The sequence below is a fragment of the Lactuca virosa genome, chromosome 1 (assembly GCF_052849685.1).
Source record: "Lactuca virosa cultivar CGN04683 chromosome 1, Lactuca_virosa_CGN04683_v6, whole genome shotgun sequence".
Taxonomy (NCBI): domain Eukaryota; kingdom Viridiplantae; phylum Streptophyta; class Magnoliopsida; order Asterales; family Asteraceae; genus Lactuca; species Lactuca virosa.
Genome location: NC_136426.1, coordinates 8,840,465 through 8,866,090, shown reverse-complemented (window position 1 = coordinate 8,866,090; position 25,626 = coordinate 8,840,465). Strand labels below are relative to the sequence as shown.

General features: G+C 36.7%; 1 protein-coding gene across 1 annotated transcript; it reads left to right on the top strand.

Annotated features, from left to right (window-relative positions):
• The first annotated feature begins 10,949 nt into the window (after positions 1-10,949).
• Positions 10,950-24,491, top strand: LOC145103690 (uncharacterized). The gene is made up of 14 exons (XM_079040980.1): positions 10,950-11,023; positions 11,136-11,239; positions 19,787-20,016; positions 20,857-21,072; positions 21,170-21,262; positions 21,341-21,457; positions 21,591-21,914; positions 21,995-22,073; positions 22,180-22,316; positions 22,649-23,107; positions 23,190-23,565; positions 23,636-23,693; positions 23,793-23,891; positions 24,169-24,491. The coding sequence occupies exons 3-7, from the start codon at positions 19,942-19,944 to the stop codon at positions 21,600-21,602; spliced, it is 513 nt and encodes a 170-aa protein (XP_078897106.1). The 5' UTR covers positions 10,950-11,023; positions 11,136-11,239; positions 19,787-19,941; the 3' UTR covers positions 21,603-21,914; positions 21,995-22,073; positions 22,180-22,316; positions 22,649-23,107; positions 23,190-23,565; positions 23,636-23,693; positions 23,793-23,891; positions 24,169-24,491.
• The last annotated feature ends 1,135 nt before the right edge of the window (positions 24,492-25,626 follow it).

Genomic DNA, 25,626 nt, shown 5'->3' with positions numbered 1-25,626 from the left:
GGTCTCTGACAGTCTTGGGGTTTCGCGCCCCGAACTTCAGAAATTCATAACTTTCGCATACGAACTCCGTTTTCGACGTTCTTTATATCGACGCGTAGGTAAAAACAAGATATACAACTTTCATTTAGACTTTGTAGGCTAATTTTGACTTTATTTTTAATATATTAATAATATACTATTTTTAGTAAGCCGGGGGAGGAAAACTCCGTTAGAAATTCATAACTCCTTCATCTGACGTCCATTTTCGACTGTCTTTTCACCGTTGGACTACTATCGATGAGATCTTCGATTCTCGTTTAGATTGTTTCGGCTAAATATCGCTCGATCTCATATTCGAACTTCGGGTTATACACTGCTAAGCCGAAACTTCAAAAAATCATAACTTCCTCATACGAAGTCAGATTTGGGCGTTCTTTTCATACACACTCTCGGTTTAACGTATTATACGACTTTCGTTTAGATCGCTAAGTCCAATTATCGCTCTATCGTAAATTCACTATTTATGTCGCGTTGTGTCGTGCCGGTTCTGTCGCGAAACTTCGACAGGTCATAACTTCTTCGTTATAACTCGGATTTTGGCATTCTTTATATATTCGGAAACCTTGTCACGACCACTACAACTTAGTTAATATTATTCATTCTAAATAATATTCTATCAAAAATTCATTTTTGATGCTCATTGTCTCTAAATTGACTAGCCCAGATCTACGGGCGTTACACATTTCCTCCCATAAAGAATCTCAAAGGGAGGTCATTCGATACTGGAGTGGTAGCTATTATTATAAGAAAAATCTGCCAAAAGAAGGTAGGTATCCCAGCTACCACCAAAGTCTTGAACGCATGCCCGTAGCATATCCTCCAGTTTTAGAATGGTCCGCTCGATCTGACCATCCGTCTGCAGGTGGAAGCCCGTGCTGAAATCCTGACGAGTACCCAACTCGTCATGAAGTTTCTTCCAGAATCTACAAGTGAACCGCACATCCCTGTCGAAAATCATCGAAACTGGCACCCCGTGCCGAGCCACGGCCACCCTGATATAGATGTCTGCCAGATTCTCGGCGGAAATACTCTCCTGGATCATTATAAAATGGTCACTCATAGTCAAATCGATCCACGATGACCCATATCTCATCAACTCCTCGCACTATCCGCGACAACTTGGTGATGAAATCCATGGTAATCTCCTCCCATTTCCACACAGGCATGTCCAACGGATGCATCTTGTCGTGAGGTCTCTGGTGTTCGGCCTTGACCTTCCTGCAGGTCAAGCACCTCTCGACGTACCAGGCTACATCCCGCTTCAGGAAGGGCCACCAGTAATCAGGAAGAAGATCTCTATACATCTTCGTCGCTCCGAGATTGATGGAAAATCTGGATTTGTGGGCCTCCTCCATCAGGATTTGGTGCACACTGCCTGAGTATGGAACCGACACTCTACGATGGAGTGTCAATAGCCCACGACTATCATAGTCAAAGGAGGAAATATGACCCACGATATACTCACTCTTCCGATGCTCCTCATTCATAGCCTCCTGCTGAGCCTCTCGAATCCGCTCGAAAAGCGGAGTCACCACTGTCAACCTCAGACAGATGTCTTTGATCGGATTCGCGACTGCCTTACGGCTAAGAGAATCGGCCACCACATTAGCCTTCCCTGGGTGGTAAAGGATCTCGCAATCATAGTCCTTCACCACATCCAACCACCGACGCAGCCTCATGTTCAGATTTGGCTGATCCATCAGGTACCTCAGACTCTTGTGATCCGTGTAAATGGTATAACAGACCCCATAAAGGTAGTGTCACCAAATACTGAGGGAAAAAACCACTGCCCCCAACTCTAAATCATGTGTCAAGTAATTCGCCTCGTGAGTCTTCAACTACCTCGAGGCATATACAATGACATGCCCCCTCTACATCAAGATCGCACCCAATCCTGAAATGGACGCGTCAAAATAGACTACAAAATCCTTGACACCCTCCGGCAAAGTCAAAATCGGCGCCTCGCATAACCTCTGTCTCAAAGTATCAAATGCTGCCTGATGCTCAGGGCCCCATCGCAAAATGGCAGTCTTTTTCGTCAATCGGGTCAGGGGTACTCCTATCTTGGAGAAGTCCTGGATAAATTTTCGATAATATACAGCTAGCCCAAGTAAGCTCCGAATCTCAGATGGAGACTTCGGGACCTCCCATCTCATCACGGCCTCCACTTTGGCCCGGTCGACCAGAATATCGTCGTGGTTGACAAGGTGCCCCAGAAACTGCACCTCGCGCAACTAGAACTCGCACTTAGAGAACTTCGTGTACAACTTCTCCCTCCTAAGGGTATCCAATACCTCCCGCAGATGCTCCACATGCTGATCCTGGGTCTTGGAATAGACCAGGATATCATCAATAAATACTATCACCGACCAATCCAACATCGGTCTGCACATGCGGTTCATGAGGTCTATGAACGCGACTGGGGAATTAGTGAGCCCAAAAGGCATCACCACAAACTCGTAATGGCCATATCGAGTCCGTAAGGCTGTCTTCTGCATATCGTCCTCCCCGACCCTCATCTGGTGGTATCCCGGGCACAGATCGATCTTAGAGAACCAAGAAGCCCCCTGAAGCTGATCAAACAATTCGTCGATCCTCGGGAGTGGATAATGGTTCTTCACCGTTAGCTTGTTCAACTCCCGGTAGTCAATGCACATCCGGTGCGACCCATCCTTCTTCTTCACAAACAGGATCAGTGTACCCCAGGGTGAACTACTCGGTCGATTAATCCCTTATGTAGCAGCTCCTGCAGCTATGTAGACAACTCCTGCATCTCTGGTGGGTCCAGTCGATATGGTGCCTTGGCTATAGGGGATGCACCAGGAACCAGATCGATCCGGAACTCCACCTGCCTCTCTGGAGGCACTCCGGGTAAATCCTCTGGAAACACGTTTGGGTACTCACGGACAACTGGCACCCCATCAACCGTCACTCTATCCTGCTCTCGAGTATCCATAACATAAGCGACAAACCCCGAGCAACCCTGGTGGAGATAATGCCTGGCTCTAGCAGCTGAACATAAAACGGGGTCGTGCTGAGCTCTCTCCCCCTGGACCACCAACTCTCCCCCATTTGGGGGTTGTACTCGCAGTAGCTGGTGCTCACAATCAATCACTGCCCTATTGGGGCTCAACCAATCCATCCCTACTATGACCTTGTTCTGCACAGAGGTATGGGAACCAAGTCAATAGAGTAGCACTCATCATACATCCTCAAAACACAACCTCGATGAACCCTCGATGCCTGAACGGACCGCTCATCTGCAATCTCAACCTCTAGTGGGTAGTCTAACATGATCGAAGGGTCAGAAAACTTCTTACTAAGCGCAAGAGATATGAAAGATCGGTGGCCCCCGAATCAAATAACACCAAAACAGGGATGTCGTTCACGTTGCACATAAGGAATCATTATCAAATTTAAGGACAGGTAAACCTCTTACCAGATCTTGTACCACCAGTTTGTTGATGTTTCGAAAGTTGAGATGTGAAAGTCTTCGATGTCATAACCAGCTTAGATCAGATGTGGCTTTCGAAAGAAGACAGACAACAGGTTTGCCTACAATTGGATTGATGTCCAGAGTGAACATGTCACATTTCCTTTTGGATTTCAGTAACACTTCTTTTGTGTTATCATCCGAAATAACACTTCCTTCTTCGTTAAAGAGAACTTGATTGCCAGTGCCCACAACAAGTTGAGAAACACTAATCAAGTTATGTTGAAGACCTTCAACATATGCAACACGATTCACTGTGAATTGTCCATTCGTGATTTTCCCATAACCTTTGACTTGACACTTTTGATTGTTCCCAAATTTTACTACTCCTGCATTTTTGAGACTTCGAAAATCTCGTAAATTCTCCTTCTTCCCAGTCATGTGACGAGAGCATCCACTATCAATGTACCACTTGTTATCATATTGCTCGTCACTCAGTACCTGCAATCAGTGGAAAAATTTAGGTACCCAAGGCTTTTTGGGTCCTTGGAAATTAGATTTTCATTTCGAATGTAATGAAGAACTTTTAACCCAATCACAAACTTTGGTTTTGAGACTATCAATTAAGTTCACTTCATCATCTAAAGGAATCGAAACATAAGTGTTTGATGGTTTCAAATGTGCACTGACACTATCCTTCGAATTCTGAGTTTGAGAATGAACATTCTTTGCCTTTGATACTGGTTTCCAAGCTTTGACTGAGATATTCGAATCCTTAGAAGATGAACTTCCGTTCAAAGAAGTATTCACATATTTTTCATATGCTTCATGAATTTGTTCCTTTGAATATGCATTCGACTGATACATCTTTCCTTTTCCTTCAAGCCAATGATCAATATTCTTCCTTGAAGTCATTCCTTTTTCACGCGACTTTTTCATAGTTTCTTTCTTCGTATGATTAGGAAAATTTGGCTTTTGAGGAACAAAACCAACTTTGGGTTTTGTTAGAAAAGAAGAAACATTTGATGAATCAACTGGTGATTTAAAATTTTGTCGTTGAACAAATGTTTGATTTGGATTAGGTTTATTTGAAAATGCTCTTGATTTGTTAGTTTCAGAAACTTTTGAAAACTTTGGTTGCTTATTCACTTCAGTCTTTGTATGATTTGATTGAGATGAATGTTGAGTTTTCGTTGAAAAATAGGAATTTTTGGCTTTGAAAACATTTTTGTTTGATTGTGATTTAGACATCTTTTGAGACTCAACATTTTGCCAAAATATTTTCTTTCTTGCTTGTCTTTTCGAAATGTTGTTTTCCTTTGAAAATTTGTTAATTTGATCTTTAAATTCTTTAGAATTTAGTTTAATAACTTTTTCATTTTCTTTTTCAACAGGTTTTGAATTCTCTTTTTCAACAGGTTTTGAATTCTCTTTTTCAACTTTTGATTTTTCAACCCATTGTCTTGTGGTTTTTGAAGTTGAAATACATACGAATTCTTTGTTAAGTTGTTTTCAATTATGCTTTGATTTGTGAAAAAACCTTCTTCAGTTGTTTTTGAATTATCCTCCTCAACCAACTTCTTTAATTCTGGTTTGATTTTCTCAACATTTCCAGTGGTGACAAAAACTTGATTTGGGAAAATGACATCATCTGTGCATTTGAAATTTGGATAAACGACTGTATTCGTTTCAAGATAATGTTCACCTTTTTCATTCATTACTTTTTCGAACTTTTGTGTATCACCATACACTTGATCAACAACTATTCGAGGAATTTCTTCTTCCTTTGAAGATTCCTTTTCTTTCGAAATTTTCTCTTCATCTTCAACATCACTATCGTCAGTTTGGCTGTCTTTGAGATCTACGAAGTTCATTTCACAAACTTTCGAAGTTGAAGGTATATCAGTTTCATTTTCAACCTCGAAATCCTTAACTTTTTCTTTCCCTTTAGATGTTGAAGCAATATTAACAACAGACAACTGAGAACAATCAACATCTTCAAGCTCACTAATTTCACTAATATTATCAGAATTATCTTCAATATCAGCAAAATTAGATTGAGAATCAGACGTTGAATTCTCAGTCTTTTTCAAAATTCGAATTTGTTCAGATTTAGACAAAGTATCATTCACAATATCAACTAATTCATTCTCATCAAGACATTCATCAACTTTAACTATTCCATATCTATATTTATCATTCGGAACTTTGTTAAAATCAGCTATTTCTTTTTCACAGTCATACGAAATGTTATCTACCGTAGCTCTTTCATAAGCTAAAAATGGCAGCAATTTTCTATGTTGTTCTTTACTGATTTCGCATGAATGATGAAGTTCAGTTAATTTCCCATACAATCTTTTAGCCGAATTACAGTAAATATTTCTCTGGGCTAACAACAGTTTAGTTTCACTAGACAAATTATCCCTATCAACCATGATATTAGTTATTTGAAGTTCTAAACAATCTATCTTAGTGATTTTCGAATCTAGCTTCTTCTGTGTCTCTAGCAACTGCACAGACAGCTTCTTAGCCTCATTGCTAGCAGATACCACAATTGAATCAAAATAAGTAACAGTTTCATCGAAAGATACTAATTCAGAATTATAAGCATCTACTGGAATATTAAAAGATTCAAGAATATTTCGTACCTTTGTGGTCATCGGAGATTTGTCAGCGGCTTTTGATACGAAGCATCTCCCATGAACTTCGTATGACTCTTCATCTGATTCTTCCTCCATTTTTGCATACATTGCTCCGTGGGTCGGATTTCGCATCTCCTCATTATCAAATCTGATCCAGATGACCAGATTTGATAAGTTCCTTCTTCATCCTCATTCTCACCCTTTGCAACCAATGACAAATTCTTGGCTTTTGCACGAACCACCTCCAGCTTCTCTGTATAGTAAGTCTGATCCTTGACCTTGTTCTTCCTTTCATCCTTCTTTCGAAGCATACAGTCATTCGCAAGGTGATTAGCACCGTTGCAATAATGACAATCTATCCCAGCATCTCCCTTTAACTTTTTCTCTGTTTTTCCCTCAACAAGCTTCGTATCTTTCATCTCTTCCTTCTTCTTCTCATCCCCAGCACTTTTACTCATAAAATTCCCTTTTGTCTCAGATGACTTTGCCTTCGGATTGAAAGGTTTTTTAAAGAACTTTTTCACACGATTGTTTGAATAGAAAGCAATTGCCTCATCATCTGAGTTCATGATGAACCCTTCATCTTCGTCCGAAACATCTTTCTCAACTTCCCTTTCAGAGATCTTCGAAACCAAAGCTAGTGGACCTCCCAAACTTGCCTTCGATTCTTTAGCAATTTCGTTCACTTCGCTTTCATGAGACTTCAGCTGATTGTACAAGTCATTCAAAGTTGACGTATCAAAGCTTTGTTGATTCTTAACCATCATGCTCACACTACGCCACTCCTTACGAAGTCCCATAACAAAAATTAAATTGAATTCCATGGCTGATCTGGTGATACCATATCGATTGCATCGATAGATCAATTCATTAAGACGATCGTAGTAAACTTCAATCGTTTCACCATCTTTCTGTCTGAAGTCCTTCAGTTCCACTAAGCATTGCTTCACAGAGTTAACTTTTGTCTTCTCACTCCCCTGAAATTTCTCCTTGAGATTGTTCCAGATCTCCTTTGCAGTTGTACAACTCCTCACATAGTTGTAAACAACTGGAGGCAAAGCAACTCTTAGTTCTCTCACACATCTCTTCTCTAGCTTTTTCAGACGATCAGACTGATTTTCAACTTCGGAACTTCCAGAAGATGATCCAATTGGTTGAACATTCATTGGTGGATTGAGATTGCCAGAAATGCAATTCCACAGTTCTTCATCCAATCCATTGAGATAATCCTGCATACGATCAGCCCATTGATCGTAATACTCAGGAATTAACATAGGAATTTTGGTGGATGATCCTAGAAGATGAGAAAACGAAGTCATGGAATTAAGATTGAAAGACGCCATTGATGTACGGAATAAATCCTTGAGAATTTTTGAAGAATCTTTGAGAATTTGACAACAAGCTATATGATTCAAATCAGAATCACTAGTAGAACACTCGATTCAATGATTCAAATGCAGAATCGAATCACAGACTAAGATCTAGACAATTTTTCACTTTCAAAAAGTGCGGAATCTTTTGAATCCAAAAATTAATTCAAAAACCTTTTGAACAACGTGAAAATCAGATCAGAGATATGATTCCTGCTCTGATACCAATTGAAGAAACAATGAATCGAGTAATGAATTAATCAGAGTATGAATTCAAGTAATGATGCGAGATTTAGACACAGGATGTAAATATGATCTTGTTTCAGCTCAATTACGCTTTCAAGTTTTACAGAGTACAAGATGTAATTCTGTAAAAGACTTCGTATCTATGACTCTAATAAACACTCCTATTTATAGGAGATGAAAGCGTACAAAAAATATACTAAGGACTAAACATTAAGCTTCGAATATAATGCCCTAGTAAAATAGATTACAAAATGTTCGAAGACACCAAAACATACTTCGACTAATTACAACACTTCGACCCTAACAAGGAACGATCCTAAAAAAAGACATATAAAATGTAAGTACCGAAATTAACATAAAATAAGAGTTAAGGGAAAGAAACATACCCGTCACCACATCTGGTTCGGCTCATGCTTCCTCGGCGGTCAGCTGAAAGGCTCGGGTCCTCACCACTGGAGCATCCGTCTTGCCCTGACGACAATCTGTGATCCGTAGGGTCGCTGGAGCTGGCGCCACCACTGGCGCTCCTGGTGCTAGACTCAGGCAGTGGGCCTTCTTGTGGCTCCTCTGATTGCAATGAAAGCAAATCAGGTCAATTGTCTGAAACATAGGAGTGGGGGCGGTGCAATCCTTGCTAAAGTGCCCGGTCTTGCCTCACTTATAGCAGCCTGAGCCCTCGACCTACAAACTCCCTCATGCGTCTTGCTGCATTTTCCACAGTGGCTCTGGCGGTTATGGCCCTTCGACCTCGCGTTGAATCCCTTGAGTTTCTTCGCAGAAACCCCAGTCGTCGGCCTAGACTCAGCCTTCCTCTTCCCTACGTGCTCCATATCAATCTCCCTCTCGCGTGCCCTAACTATCATGTCATCCAGTGTCGGGCACGCCGAGTTACTGACAAACTCTCTGATCTCTGGTCTTAACATGTCGTGGTATCGAGTTTTCTTCATATCCTCATCAGTCGCGTACTGGGGTACCAACAAAGCCCTCTCCTTGAATTTGGTGGTGATCTCTGCCACAGTCTCAGTCGTTTTTCTCATGTCTAGGAACTCACTGGCTAACTATTGTACACTACTACAAAAATACCCTTTTACGACGTGCAAACCATGACACTTATTAATTTATGTTACGCAAAATAGAGTGACCTTAAAATGGTGTCATCTCTTCAAAAAATTTAAGTATTTAGGTCACGCATTATTGCGTGCCCTTAAATTCGTGTCTCAAAGAAAAAAATTAAAAACACGGAGGTCGCTTTATATTAAATGTGTGTCATCTATAATTGCCGCCTTTTAATTTTAATGAAACGCGCGCTTGTTACAAAAATCGAGGTACCTACTACTAAAATATCCTAGGGCTTTTCAAACAAAAATCAAAACACTCACTGATCATCCCTCACTACACTCTCTACAATCGATCGTCGACTCTCGCCTCGCCTTGCAAACAACGTCTCCTCCGACGACGTTAGGTTACTTCTCCTCCGGCTGACTTCGCCTCGCCGACGACCTTGGGCTCACCTCACATCGTTGGAGACTGCTCAATTATACGTGCCCTAGGTCCGATTAAGGTATTGGAGAAGTCACTTGAGCTTGGTGTTCCTGTTGAAACGATTCAATCAAAGTCAAGTTGAACACAAGGTAACATTTCAAGAAAATCGATGCTCTTAGTTGGGTTTTCTCCTCATATATATGCTTGCACTTAGTTGGGTTTTCTCCTCTGATTGTCGATTATAGCTACTCTTTTCATGGTTTCGTCTTGTGTAAACTTCCATGGGAGGTGAATGAACTCGGTGTCTGTATACTAGTGATGTTTTAAGCGCTGTGCTCGGCACAGCCCACAAAGGGTAACTTGGGACTACAACATTAAAGATGCATAATTTGAGACTACAACATTAAAGATGCACACAGATAAACAACCTAAAAAAGAATATTTTAGCTCCCTTCCGACTCATATTCTTGAAACCATTGGTACCAAAAAATGTTTGTCGAGTTCTGCTCTAGTTTCCTCTTGTTCGCCTTTTCCATGGTTGTCGACATCTGGATGGAACCTAGCACCCTACGACACCGACTTATTCATATTTTCCTACTTCACATTCCAACTCTAGTATTCCTTGATCCTACTCCATGTTTTGAGTTCCTGGCCTATTCATTTTATATGTTGTTGGTTCCACTTCAAGAATTCTAGTTGCAACTTTTGATTTTAGTTCTTTCATAGTCATGTTGGACATTTTTGATGCTCTAACTTTAGGGGAGGGTTAAACATATAAGTGGTATTGTGGTTTATTAGTTCTTGATGTAGCTTTTATCTAGTTTCATATCTAGGTAATACCTTTATATATAAATTAAGGGTTAAACATCACTAAGACTCTATAATTTCAAGATTTACTAACTAAAAAAATTACATCTAATCTTTTTGTTATTTGCTTATGGACTTATGGCTACTGTCACAATTTTTTTTCGCATTGAACTACTTTTTCAAACGTTTTGTAAGGTAGTTTTACATTCTTTCTAGGATTAGACATTGTTGATCATCAAACAAATTACTTGTAATGTTTGTGAGTTTAAATTTTTTATTGTGAGTTTTTATTTTCGTTTTGAAAGTCTGTAATTTCAAGATTTACTAACTAAACAAATTACATCTAATCTTTTTGCTATTTGCTTTTAGTAAAAGTTTAAAATTAGAAAAATAATCAAAGATTGCATTTAAACCCCCTTCTACAATCTCAGTATGTTAAATTCGCACCTAAGAATTATGATTCCACTTGGTATGTCTCCGTGAGTTGTAAAGTACCTTAAGTAACTCATCTTGGTGACCTGCTAAACTGGCCATAGGGGGCCATGGTTATCGCAGTGAAATTGGTTTTCAACATATATATATATATATATATATATATATATATATATATATATATATATATATATATATATATATATAGTGCTCACTCCGAATAAACTGCAAAATATATAGTGACTTTTATGTAATTACCCATTTTTGGTACCAATGGGTTAGGGTCAAGGAATAACCTCTGCCTCTAATTTTCTACTTTAAGTCTTGTTGGTTGTTTGTTTCACCTGCAACCCCAAAAAAGAAACGTTGGATAAGGCATCCACTATGGTGTTCTTTTAACTAACATGGCAACTGGCCCATTAGCCCGGCAAAAGTTCACTTTAATAGATTTTGTCTAATAGATTTTGTCTCTTGTATGCTAACTTTTTTCTTTGATTAGGTAAATCTGTCAAGTATTAAAGGTACATGTCCTGATGGAAGCATTGTGAAGGCTGATATTGAGGAATATTTAGGTATCTCACAATTATTTATGTAAAGTTTTTATATTCTACAATTCAGCTGAAGCTGAATAGTGTTAACCTTTTAATTTAAAATTATTTTATTTGGGTTCTCCTGTTTGTGTAGCTTCTGGTTAGAAAGATGTTCTAGCTGTTGCAGCCTCAAAGGGTGATAAAGCAACAGTTTCTGCTATAAATTACACCGATATTCCATATCCTCAGATAAGAAAGGTATATTACTATTATTTATCGTACACATTGATATACCATTCATCAATGCAAGTCAATAACTTAACATACACAACATTATGTATAAAAACAGGGACAAACTATTATGCACCGTGTCCAACTGCCTAATGCTCTCTCTCTCTCTCTCTCTCTCTCTCTCTCTCTCTCTCTCTCTCTCTCATGGCATGTATAAAAACAGGGATGTTTTGTTCTTCTTCTTCTTCCTGTACTGTTATAACCTGAAGAAATTCATCACGAATAGTTGCAGGATCCAGCTCACAACAACCCTTTGGAGCATTGAAACATTCTTGACCAGTTAGAAAGTAAGATGGGATTTGATGTGAAAACCGCATTATTTCACTTTCCAGAATTACCCTTCTGTCCTTGACATTTATCTGCCTATGAAACACAGTTTTAAAGCCTGCAACTTTCACAAGTTGGGTAACCTTAAACCCTTCTTCTTCATCAGACTCATCAACTTGAACAATTTCATACTTATGTTTGAATTCATTTTGGGCTTCCTCATTCCATTCTCTGTATAAAGCCCAAACCTCTCCTTTCCTAAAACAGATAATAAATGATATGCATATATCATATGCTGTTTACATGAACTGAATTGGATCATATACAATATGTTTTAGCGATTAAAAAACCCCCTACGACTCAAGTACCTAATCAAAGTGTAAAAAGGTCATAAATTATGTATTTTTTTGTTGTTCCAAGTAAAATGAAAATATTTTTGCTGTTAGTGTTGTATATTTTACTGTTGCTGTTTATCTGTGCTTTTTCTGGCTTTTTTTATTCAAATAAGTGAATGTTTTACCAATTATAGCAATGAACTTTCAAAGTACATTGCTACAATTGGGAGCCCATTATTTGATTTTCTTGTGCCAGTTTGAATAGTTAGTTAAACAAGCATCAAATTTAATTTTGAAAGATCATGTTACGAAAAGATCCCAATTATAGCATTGTACTTTGAAAGTGCAATGCTATAATTGGAAATCAATCATTTTAATTTATTTTCTTATATGTGCGGTTGTCTAGGTTATATACCTTTGTATTACATGTATTGATGCAGTAGGGCAGGGTATGTTGTCTTTTTTTTTAAATCATTTTTTACCAATTATAGCAATGTAGTTTCGCAGGACATCGGTATAAACCGTAAAACTTTATAAAAAAACAACATAATTGTTTCCCATGTATGGAAAATTAAAGTGTTACAATGTATGCATTAATATAGGTTATGTTGTCTTTTTTTTGAAAAAAAATCAATTATAGCAAAGTAATTTCAAAGCACATTGCTATAAATATTAAATAGAAATAATTTTCCAAAAAATACAATGAAATGGAATAAAAAAAAAGTTCAATGTTTACAAATTATATTTATAGCAATGTACATTCAAAGCACATTGCTATAATTTGTAAAATCTTCATAAACAAGGGACCATTTGTGAATATTTAGTTATTAAAAAATTTCAGAGGGACCATTTTACCCCTGCTACCTGATAATATTCAAATTTTCTAAAATTAAGTGACCATTTTATCCCTGCCACCTAATAAACTAAAGTTTTTAAAGTATTCAATTTTTGTAAAATTAAATGACCACTTTACTCCTACTGGTACCTGATAATATTTTAATTTTCCAAAATTAAGTGACCATTTTATCCCTGCCATCTAATAGGAATGGCAGTTGCAAAATTAAGTGACCATTTTAATTTTCCAAAATTAAGTGACCATTTTAACCTTGTGTGAAAAATAATTAGGAAAATAGAGACTCTGGTGTTTCTTGGCATCCCATCATCATTTTGAAAGATAATTAGGAAAACATAGCCTTTATTTGTTCTTGAATTAAGAAGCCAACATACCTTTATTTTGAACAGATCAATTGATTTCACCTTGTGGATAAAAGCATAATTTCTTGGCATCCGATCATCATCATCATACACTGCCCATATTTCACCTTCCCGAAAATACCCTTCGCTTCTTTCCCGATCAAAGTTGTGAAAATCTGGATCCTGGACATCAATCAGAAGTGGTGTCATTGTGTTCTTTCCTGGACATCAACCTTAATTATAGTTTAATGGCAGCCTGATCTTCTTCTTTTTCCCTTTTTACCCTTTCATAATGTGACACCAGTCAAATTTAGGTCAAAAATAAATTGATCAATAATCGTGATTGAGATGAACCAAATGGTAGAGATTGTAACAAGGTTTCCAAAAAAATAAAGAACACTGAAATCCGAGTTATAACGAAGAACTTATGACCAATCGAAGATCCGCGACAAAACCGGCAAAACACGGTTCAGTGTAAAAAGTGAATTTTCGATAAAAGGTTTTTTAGCCTTAACAATCTAAATGAAAGTTGTATAATATGTTAAACCGAGAACGTTCATAAAAAGAACGTAAAAATATGACTTCGTATGAGGAAGTTATGATTTTTCTAAGTTTCGGTTTAGCAGTAGACAGCTAAAAATTCGAAATATAAATCGATCGATATTTAGCCGACACAACTTAAACGAGAATCGAATGTCTCATCAAAAGTAGAACAACGGTAAAAAGACAGACGAAAACGGACGTCGGATGAAGAAGTTATGAATTTTTAACGGATTTCCTGTCCCGGTCTGTTAAAAATAATAATATTAAAAGTAAAGTCAAAATTAGCCGACGAAGTCTAAACGAAAGTCGTAGAGTATTATTTTACCTACGCGTACATATAAAGAACGCCAAAACGGAGCTCGTATGCGAAAGTTATGCATTTCGCAAGTTTTTGGCACGAAAATCGAGAAATGTTGAAAACCAGGAAAAATCGCATGGACCCTATTCGGCCACGTCACCCTCGCATGCGAGGCTTCCCTGTGTCCGCTACGTGTCGTCTGCTGATTGGACCGAAGTCTCGAGTGTCACCTTCTGATTGGACCGATGATGCTCGTGTTGCCTTCTGATTGAACCGAAGTCGCGGTCCAATGGCTAGCCGACATCCTTCGCATGAACAGTAGCCGCCTCACCCGGATCCGACACGCGCATTGCCTCTCTGTCTTGCATCCGAACTTCGGCCTCGTGGCCTTCGCAGCTGATGATGGGTGGCTGCTGACTCACCCTTCGGACCGCACCCTCGCACCCCTATATAAAGGGTGCGAGACTTCTCGGATTTTAGAGGTTTTTCACCCAAAATTTCACCCTTTTTCACCTTTTCACCCACTAAACTTTCTTACGACCCCCCAAGGCCCCGGTATCGTATCTAAGACCCAAAGCAAGCCCCCGAAGCCCCGGAATTCTCAAGAAGATATCCTCTTTCCAGTCGAAGTGATGCCCGCATAAAGCCGGTTTTTAATCAAAAACTCGCGGTTTCTTCGAGAAAGATCATCTATAGAAACGAAACGCTGCCCAAATCTCCACTTATCAAAGTGAGTTCATACCCCTATAATATACCTTTTTAAATGGTTTTATATGCTTTTTAGGGGGGATACAAGTTGAACACAATTTAAATTGTGTTAATAATTGTATGTGATAATAATCACACAAAGGATTTCCTTATGCTTTTAAGGATTACCAAATACTTCCAAAATGACTTAAAGCCATGTTAAATCTTTAAAGTCATGTAAACTCCGTTAAATTCTTTGAAAAAGTTTTTATAAACTATTTCAAATTATAATTGCCAAAATCATGTTTATATATGTATAAATATATAAATAATATTTGAAGGGCTTAGGACTAATGAATTATCTTATTTCCTTTTCCTTGTTTGGATGTGGAATTAAGGTGGTGTTATTTGTCTGAAGGTCGTTTCCTTTATATATATATATATATATATATATATATATATATATATATATATATATATATATATATATATATATAATACACTTCTCTTGAAACAGTAAGAAAAGATAATTACATCCTGACCAAATATACCTTCTGTTAGTTTTTTACTTACAGTAAAAACTACGTATCATGAAATCAAATATGGCAAATATACTTGTACTTCTGGTTTTGGAACATTTAAAACCACAAAGCAGTATTATGGAAATATAATATTTTCCAGGATTAATACTAATGTTTTACTGTAGAGCGGATATAACTAAGAATACTTTTACAAATGAAACGGTTTATGGGATTAAACCACTTTTACAAATGAAACGGTTTATGGGATTAAACCACTTTTACAAATGAAACGGTTTATAGGATTAAACTACTTTTACAAATGAAACGGTTTATGGGATTAAACTACCTTTACAATTGGAACTTAGTCATTCACTGTAAACTAGTATAACATAAAGGACCTTTAGTGGTTAATTCTATAATTCCTTAGTTTTTACATCAGAGTTATACATAAGTAATATCCGATTGACAGGGAAATGTGTGACTTCCGCCTTACTTCCTGTTCCTTGTTTGGTTGTGGGCTTAGGGCAGATACACCCATTTAACTGTCCATTCGATATTAGGTTATATATAATTAGTATAAACTAAGTAATTGCAGCGGGAACTATTGAGGTTATCAGTTTATCACCTCAGGAAATATAGGATTTTCTGAAGGAACCAGCGAACTTTTCCAAAGAACTTAGAGTATACTTTATAGAACTAAAATACTTATGAACTCACCAGCTTAAATGCTGATCTACACTTTCAAAATAACTTGTATTCTCAGGAATCCAGTAGACAGGTACACTCCTGAAGCTTTTGAGAAGACTACCTAGTACCGTACCGCGACTCTTGTCTTCTACTGTACCTACTTTGGTGTTTGAATTTGTAATGTTTAAACACTTATGTAAAACATATACTTATTAATGCAATGGTTGTTTGTACTTTGATTACTATATTGTATGTGTTGTGATACTTACATGAAGTCCTCCGTCCCCGAACGTTTCCGCCATTCTGGTTTGGGGGTGTGACACATAAGCACGTTGAACCAAGGTTGCAGCTTGTACTGAAGAAGGGGGAGTTGTTGTTGTCCGGATGAAGAGACTCCATGCTTTTTAAATATACTTAAATGCCCCATCTGCCCCTATGGATGTGTTCTTGTCCGGATGAAAAGACAAAGCTAAATTATGGTAATGCCCTCTCACGGTTTTATCATCAGCTAATGGGCTTACACCAATTTAATGTCCTTTGGTAAAAATTTCCTCTCTGCTATTTCTTTCGCCCTTGAAGCTTCATCTCTATTGCACTCCATTTTTTAGTTCTTTTACCAATTCAATTACTTGAAAAAATAACAATTACTGCTTCTCCATTTGCTCTGCATCAAAACATTGCAAATAAATTTACAAGAACACAAGTATCAATACCAAAATAACCATAATGCCACTTACCTACCCACTCAATCTGTTTGCATATTTTGGTACTCCAAAGTCATGCTTTATACTAATAACATGCTGAAAAAGTAATATGAACAACATGCAATCCTGAACTACAATAAAAAGAAAACAATGATTTATACTAATAACATGCTGAAAAAGTAATATGAACAACATGCAATCCTGAACTGCAATAAAAAGAAAACAATGACTTATACTAATAACATGCTGAAAAGGTAATTTACTAAATAAATAAATAAATAAAAATACCTGGATGCTGAAAAAGTAATTGATACCCTGTATAGTTTTGTTTTTGCACATTTTTGGTCCCTGCATCAGTTTTGTCCCTGTACATCAATTTTGGCCCTTGTACAGTTTTTTTTCCCTGCACAGTTTTTGTCCCTATACATGCATAATCATTGTTGCTTTAAATGGTAAATAATTATGTAGGATGGAAATAAATGTTTAATGGATAAATCATGGATTTCCTCTAGTAGATTATCAAATGCATATGATGAAGGTCCGAATGCTTTTCTAGAGTTTGCACAAAGTAATAATCCAAAGTTGGATGTTATTCCATGCCCTTGTGTAAATTGTATCAATTTGTGTCACCCCTCAATTGACAATGTCCGTTATCATTTGTTTGCCCACGGCTTCGATGAAAATTATAAGATTTGGTCTTTCCATGGAGAAAAACAACCCAAGATTGATTCTAGATGCCCTAACAATTCCATTCCTCCTGATGCTATTTATACAAAGGATATGCTACATGATGCCTTCAAATATGTAGACAAAGAACCTGATTTATTGAAATCACTTCTTGAAGAATGTGATAAGCCACTTTATGTAGGGTCAAAGTATAATGCACTTAGTGGATTATTGAAATTCCAACATTTGAAGGGTCAGTTTGGATGGTCTGATGCTAGTTTTGATGCTTTGTTGTGTGTCCTAAAAGATATCTTACCATCAAACAATACCATCCCTAGCTCGATATATGAGTCCAAGAAGTTGCTAAAAGGAGTAGGTCTACAATATGAGAAGATTCATGCATGTGAAAATGATTGTGTTCTATTCTGGAAATAATATAAAGATGCTTCTCAATGTCCAACTTGTGGCACATCTCATTGGAAGAAGAATACCAAAAACGTACCTTCAAAAGTTTTGTGTTATTTTGCTATCATCCCTAGATTTAGAAGAATGTTTTAAATACCACAAATTGCACATGACTTAACTTGGCATGCACAAGGTCGGGTCAATAATGGGAAGCTTACTCATCCTCACGATACCCCGTCTTGGAAGCTTGTTGATAACACGTGGAAAGAATTCGGAAAAGAAAAACAAAATCTTAGATTATCCTTGTCTGCTGATGGTATCAATCCTCACAAGTCATTAAGTTCCAAGCATAGTTGTTGGCCGGTTATCCTAATAACATATAATCGACCCCCTTATGTGTGTATGTCAAGAAAATTCATGATGTTGACTCTGTTGATATCCGGGCCAAACCAACCTGGTAACAATATTGATGTCTACTTGGCACCATTGATAGAAGATCTAAAACTCTTGTGGGAAACTGGCGTTGAGACTTTTGATTCTTATAAGAAAGAATACTTCAATTTAAGAGCAATATTAATTTGTACTATAAGTGACTTTCCCGCATATGGTAATCTTTCGGGGTGTGTTACCAAAGGTTATTATGCTTTATGTTCAAAGAATACTTGTTCACAATGGTTGCGAAAGTCCAAAAAAGTATGTTTCCTTGGGCATAGAAGATTCCTCCCACTTGAACATCCTTTTCGTAAAAGAAAAAAAAACATTTCAACAATCAACATGACCACGATGTTATGCCACAACCATCATCAGGTGAAGATATTTATGACTATCTAGCGGGATTTGAGAATACATGGGGTAAGAAGATAAATTCAAAGAAGATAAAGTTAAAGAAGATAAAGTCAAAGAAGGGAGCGTCAAAGAAGGAAACGCCAAAGAAGGAAAAGTCAAAGAAGAAAAAAAAAAGTATCGATGAGAGATCTAAATTTTGGCATAAAAAGTCGATTTTTTTTACTTGAATAATGGAAGAAGTTGCCTGTTCGTCATCAGTTAGATCTCATGCACATAGAAAAAAATGTGACCGGGAGTCTTTATGGGACAGCGTTGAATTTGCCTCATAAGACGAAGGATGGATTAAAAGCACGACAAGATCTTGAAGCGTTGGGCATTAAGAGTGAATTACAACCTCAGCCAAAAGGGGATCAACATTGGCTTCCGCCTGCGTGCTACACATTGAATTCCGCAGAGAAACATCTATTTTATGATACCCTGTCTAACATAAAAGTTCCTCATAGGTATTTCTCTAACATATCCGACTATGTTGGCTCTAAAAATATTGTAATTCTAAAAATAATTAAAATAAGCTTTTTAGAATTACAATATTTTTAATTATTTTGTTTGAATAACATTAATTAGATACTTTTCTAATAGGTTGGAAAACGTTTGGCTAACGGGGAAGATATTTGTGATGATGTTCGTTGGTTGGCCAAAGGGCCTAATTTTGTTGTTAGTAAATATAGCGGTTTTGCCATAAATGAGTATCATTGTCATACAACATCTCGAGATGAGTCTAGAACAACTCCATGCAGTGGAGTATCTTTAGTTGCACATATTATGCAGATTGGTAGTAGAAAAGACTCTAATCATGTGTATGGTGTTGTTACTTACTTTGGTCGTATAAAGGAGATATGGGATCTTGATTATCGTATGTTTACTATTCCTGTATTCATGTGTGATTGGTTTGGTAGTCGTGGAGTAAAAAAAAGGATAATTTAGGATTCACAGTTGTTAACTTTGATAGGCTTGGTCAGAAGTCTGAACCCTTTGTATTAGCTAGTCAATTCAAACAGTTTTTTATGTTCAAGATCAATAAGATGAGAATTTGCATGTTGTTGGATTCATGCCACATAAGATGTACAAATATGGATCAAATGGTGAAACTGGTGATATGTTGGAATTTGATGCTACTTTTGTTTTAACACAAGACTCCGCTTTATTAGACCTTGACGATGATTTTTTGTGTACGCACCCGGATGGCGAGGGCATATTAGTTTAAATATTTTTTTGCAGAATAATAAAGTTTTTCGTATGTTTTTATTTCAGATGTTGAATGTGATTAATTTTTTTCCAACTGCAACAAATAACAATGTACTTAATTTTATTTGAATCTTGTTGAAATTGGTTGTTTTATTGTGACATGGAATCGGATTCAGCTTCTGATCACGATGAGGACTCTAAACAAAGAGGTCTAACAACAAAAGCAAAAGCTAATAAAGTGAAACTTGTAGTAACTTACAATAAAAAAGGTGTCCCGGTTGGAAAGGAAGCCACAAAACTATCTACTTTTGAGGGTTTGGTTGGAAGAACAATGGTTCCCATAACTCATGAGTCTTGGTTGGAAGTTAGGGAAGAAGTAAGGGAAGGGTTATGGCAATATGTTTTGGTAAGTCTAACATTTGATCTTAACTTCAAGTTATCTTTTTTTTTTTAATTTAATTATCTTTCTTCTAGTTTTAGAGTTTGAGTCAAATGCCTTTTGTTGGTGTAAATATGGGATGTACGTATCATTGTAATTCATTCTAGAACTAAGTTTTCCAAGTTATATTATCCATTGTTTCCAATTTATTCTTTATTCCCCTGTTACTTGTTCTTCTGTTTTTTCTATGGTGCACAAAGTATAAGGTGAAAGCAGTCTCTGTTTCTTCCTGTTAATACCTTTGTTCATATCTGTTTTTCTCCCTGTTACAAAACTTTTGATTACACTAAAAGTAACCTCTCCCCTGTTCAGATATGTTTTTGTCCCTCTTTTGTTTGAATTTCTTGTGCACAAAGGAACAAGTTGAACCTGCAACTTAATTCTTATAGCATTTAGTTGGTTTATGCCATTTTCGTTGAAGGATTAGAACATAAAATAAAATATAGGACTCAAAATGTCATTAGTCCAGACACTAGAAGTGTTCAAGGAAATTACCATATTGCCCTTCATATTTTATTTGAATAAAATACAGGACTCACAATGTCTTTCTTTTAGTTTTAGAGATTGAGTCAAATGCCTTTTGTTGGTGTAAATATGGGATGTAGGTATCATTGTAATTCATTCTAGAACTAAGTTTTCCAAGTTATATTATCCATTGTTTCCAATTTATTCTTTATTCCCCTGCTACTTGTTCTTCTGTTTTTTATGTGGTGTACAAAGTGCAAGGTGTGAACACTTAAATACACTAATTTTACAGAACACATTTATAAATGGTAGATAATGGACAACCCTTTTTTTATGTTTCAGGAAAACTTTGTAGTTGACCCAAAGAGTCGGAAGCAAACTCTCCAATCGATCGGGAAGAAGTGGAGAAACTTCAAACATTATCTATATGCCAAGTTCATTAAGAACCGAAGTAAAGATCCCAAGGCAAATCTATTCAAACCTCTGAAAGATTATCCGTTTATAAAGAAAGAATACTGGAAAGTTTTTGTATCCCATGGAGTTACAAAAAAGTGGGAGGTTTGTTAAACTTTTCTTATATGCATTTGTTCAATGAAATTTTTTGTATCCCAAAGATTTGCAAAAAAGAGTTACAATTTTAATGTTTCTAATGCAGGACAAAAGTATGAAAGCTAAAATTGTTCGTGCACGTCATAAATACAATCATCGTTTGAGCAGAAAAGGATATGTCGGACTCATTAATGACATTGTATGAATCCCACTAAGTATTGATTATTTTACTTGTATATATTTATGTTAATTGACTTTGTTATTCTTGATAATTTAGATGCAAGAAACCGGCAAGTCGGAAGAGGAGATTGATAGGACACTGTTGTGGAAAAAAGCAAGAGAATTGAAGACAGGAGGATACGAATCAGATGTCAAGATGATTGTTGATAAAATTGTAAGTTTCATTGAATTTCAAATATATAAATAAAAATAACATGAATTTGTCCATGGATTCACACACAATCTGTCCCATTTTTTTTCTATCATTTGTCCCATTTTTTCTAACATTTGTCCCAATTTTTTTACAGGATGAGTTGTAGAAATCGGGAAGTTTTGGAGAGGTTACATGTGGAACACATGATGTGCTTACAGACACCTTGGGTACTGAGGAACAACGTGGGCGTGTACGAGGGATGGGTAAATTTATAACGCCACAAAAATACTTTTATTTACCCAAGAATGTTAAGTATTACTTGGAGATTGAGAACGACAGGGTGGATAAACAAATCAACAAACTTGAAGATGACTTGGAGAAACTAAAAAGAGGTGTACTTAATGTTTCTAAAGCCGCAAGTTGCCAAGTAGGGGGCGAAATTGAAGATGTTGAAAAAGAACCACCGGATGAATCACTTGTAAGTCCTTGAAGAAAATTATGAAAAATATATTTAAAGTATTTTCTTTTTCTACAAACTAACATACTATATTTTGGTAGGATAATTCATGTCTTCTTGCGGTTGACTTTGCTGCAAATGTAGTCGCTAAAGGAACCATAATGAAGTATAGTGCATCGGGTATTTTGAAAAATATTTGCATTATTACTATTTATATATTTTCATTTTTTAGAAGATTGGATCTTAATTATTTTTTACGTTTATGTAATATATGAAAACATTCAAGTTATGATGGAAACAATTTTACAAGGAGAAACTTTAATACCCATTCCACTTGAAGAGGAGTTCATTGTGAAGGTCAAAGATGCACTTGGAAACATACTAAGTTGGCCAAGACACTTAGTTATTCGATGCTTCGACCCGGTAATACTATTTGCACATACACCTTGACCATTTGACAAAAAAAAAGTTGCCTTGTTTATGTTCTGTTGATACTTGTTTATGTTAATCCTGAGTTATTTGAATAATTGTCTGTGTATACTTGTTTTTGTTAATCCTAACTTGTTTATGTTAGTATCATCATCAGATACTACAGATCCTCCTTTAAAACAGACAGTTTTCACAGATTTAAAACAGACAAAGTTTTCACAGATTTACCCTTGATTTTCTTAATTTTTTTTGATATTTGAGTGAGTTCTTTTTTAGCTTCAGTAAATGATTCCTGTTTCATTGTGTATTTTATATAATTTTTGTAGGGAAAAGTGGTGGCGAAACCTGTGAAAAAACTTGCAACACCAGTGAAGAAAGATGCAACACCAGTGAAGAAAGATGCAACGCCTTTAAAAGAAGAAATATGAAGTAATAAGAAAGAAAAGGGGACACGAAAAATGGTTGATGGACAAAAAGAACCATGTGATATGGAAGAAGGGGATGGAACAGAAAAGAAGATGAAAAAGAAGGAGAAACAAAATGTGACCTTGCAAAGAAGGTGGACCAGAGCATAGATGAAGACAATGATAAGAATTGATAAGAGTAGTATTTTGAAAATGACTGCAATGATGGCTGATCGACAAGTTACCAAGGTTGATTCTATAAAAGTACATAGTGAGAACAATCTTTTTGGGTACGATAGTTACACGTACTTAAATTGGGATGATTTTGAAGCAGTTCTTATAATGGGTGAGCTGATCGGTGATGTCATTGTCTTATATGATGTAAGTGCAAGAAATTTAATTTAAATAACATTATGTCTTAAAACAAAATTGCTTAATGAATTTAGTGTTTGTATGATAACAGGGTGTTGTTTAAAAAAATGAAGTATGGCCCGCCAGAAAGAGATCATGGAATTTGCTTTGTGAACCCGGTTGTAATCTCTCCAAGTACGTGTAAAGGGAAATATAAGAATATTGATGATGCAAGCAGAGGTGTAGCAGATTGGTTGTCTACTAGAAAGGGCAATGACATCATCTTTATGCCCTACAATCCCGAGTTTGATTTTGACATTTTATTTTGAAAATGACTGCAATTATGTTATTTGACTTAATTTTATTTGTGTTTTTTGTAGAAGACATTGGGTATTGGGTGTACTAGACATGAAATCGGACACTTGCTATTATCTTGATTCCTTGATTTCTGGCAATTTCAATATGCAATTGAAGCAAATTTTTGATTCGTAAGTAATATAAATTATCAAAACATTTCATGTGAATACAATAAACACCTATTTGTTAATGTTTTTATAGGGAAATGGTTTTGTACGCTACACAAAGTGGATCCAACAAAAGGGTTAAACTAAATTGGGTTAATGTTACAGTCAACACTTAATTCCTTATTGAAATTGCAGTTTTAACTTTATTTTTTGGATCAATTGCAATGATCATTTTATATGTAATTGTGTAGTATCCAGTTCAGCCCGGATCTATCGAATGTGGCTACTACATGTTAAGGTTCATGAAGGAGATAGTTGAGGAAGGAGTTGGAGTGTTGGTCAAAGACAATGTAAGGATATAACATTCTACTTTCATTACTATAATTTAATAGGAAAGGAATTGAAAAAGGATCATTTTATGGCATCCTACTCTCACAATTATAATTGAAATATTAGGTTACATGCAAAAATAACAATGTGCTTTCATTCATTTGAAAGTACAATGCTCTATTAAGAAAGAAGAATTTACATTTTATGTTTATTTGTTAAATATAGCAACTTACTGTTACAGAATATGTTAATATGCAATTTTTTTATAATAAAAACAATATGAAATTTTTTTCTCAGGTCGGGGGGTGGCAAAGTTGAGTACACAGCTGATGATATCGATGAGACACGTGAAGAATGGTCGGAGTTTGTTATAGGCTTCATTTATCGATGATATTTGTATTTGCAAAACAATATTATGGTTAACATTGAAATGCTAGGTATGGTCTTTTGACATGTGGTGTAATGCAGGTAGTCTTTTGACACGCATGTACATGCTTTTGTTAACTTTTAGTAATGTTACTTAGGTAACTTGACATGTAGTGTAACTTAGGTAATTTGACATATATGTAATGTTGTTAGGTAACTTGTTTGACGTTTGGATGAAAATGAATGTTTTGGTATATATATTTGTTTTTTATTATGTGTATTCACGTCTAAATGTGTGTCGTAAATGCACGTCATAAAGGTGTATAGTCACTGGCAGCTGGAATTTATGACATGCAAATGCGAGTCATCTTCGTTTATGACAGTAGATTTAATGATACGCATTGCGAGTCGTAAAGGCGCGTCGTAATGATACGACACGCAATGGCGTTTCGTCTTACTTTATGACAGGGGGTTCATTGATACGCAATGTGTGTCATAAATGCGCAGGTCGTAAGGTTACGACACGCAAATACGTGTCGTCTTCCTTTATAACAGGGGCTTACTTGATACGCATTGCGTGTCATAAATGTGCGTCGTAAATGCGTGTCATAAATGCGGGTCGTAAATGTGTTTCGTAAACAGACGACGCGCAAAAGCGTGTCGTCTCTCTTTATTTTTCCAAATTGGGCCCAAAACCTCTTATGGGCCATTCCCTAAAGCCCATTAGCTTTTCCTAGTCCCAAAACACATATTCGCAACTGGTCCAACAAAGCTCTAAACAACCAAGCCCAAAAAGGTATCCCAAACCAAAGCCCAACACTCAAAGTCCAATAAACCGAGTACACGGGGCGTACAAGCATGTACACTCAACGTACTCGCTTGGAGGCTTGTACGCTGCGCGTACCTACTTGTACGGCCAGGGGCCAGATCCTGGTCTTTCATACAACTTCCAGGGACTAGATCCTGGTCTTTCATACAATTTCAAGGGTCCAGATCTTGGTCTTTCATATAATTGCTAGGGGCCAGATCCTGGTCTTTCATGCAATCATCACAGAGACAACTAGAATTCCACATAACAAGTAATGGGCCGGCATTAGTGCCTTCGACCCATGGATATAGTGAGAAAACTCATCTCAAGCTGTTGAATATCTCAGATAAAAGCTCGGATTGCCGGTCCGAAAATCCCCGCGTTAACAACATCAAATAGTACCAAATAAATAATTGGCCACAACCCATAATTGAAATCCTAGTCCGATTGCCCAATATCCAGGGTGAAAGTCCAATTTACCCTTTCCTCACTTAGCGCAAAACAAAAGCAACAAAAAACCCAATATGGCCCAATTTCCAAATTAGGCCCAAAACCCATCATGGGCCTAATTCCAAGAAAGC

Bases quoted from the DNA above. Each gene is read 5' to 3' on its own strand.
- LOC145103690 (XM_079040980.1), top strand. From the start codon at position 19,942: ATGGTTCCCATAACTCATGAGTCTTGGTTGGAAGTTAGGGAAGAAGTA. The intron at 20,017-20,856 runs GTAAGTCTAACA...TTTATGTTTCAG, and splicing joins GGTTATGGCAATATGTTTTG to GAAAACTTTGTAGTTGACCC. The intron at 21,263-21,340 runs GTATGAATCCCA...TTGATAATTTAG, and splicing joins TCGGACTCATTAATGACATT to ATGCAAGAAACCGGCAAGTC.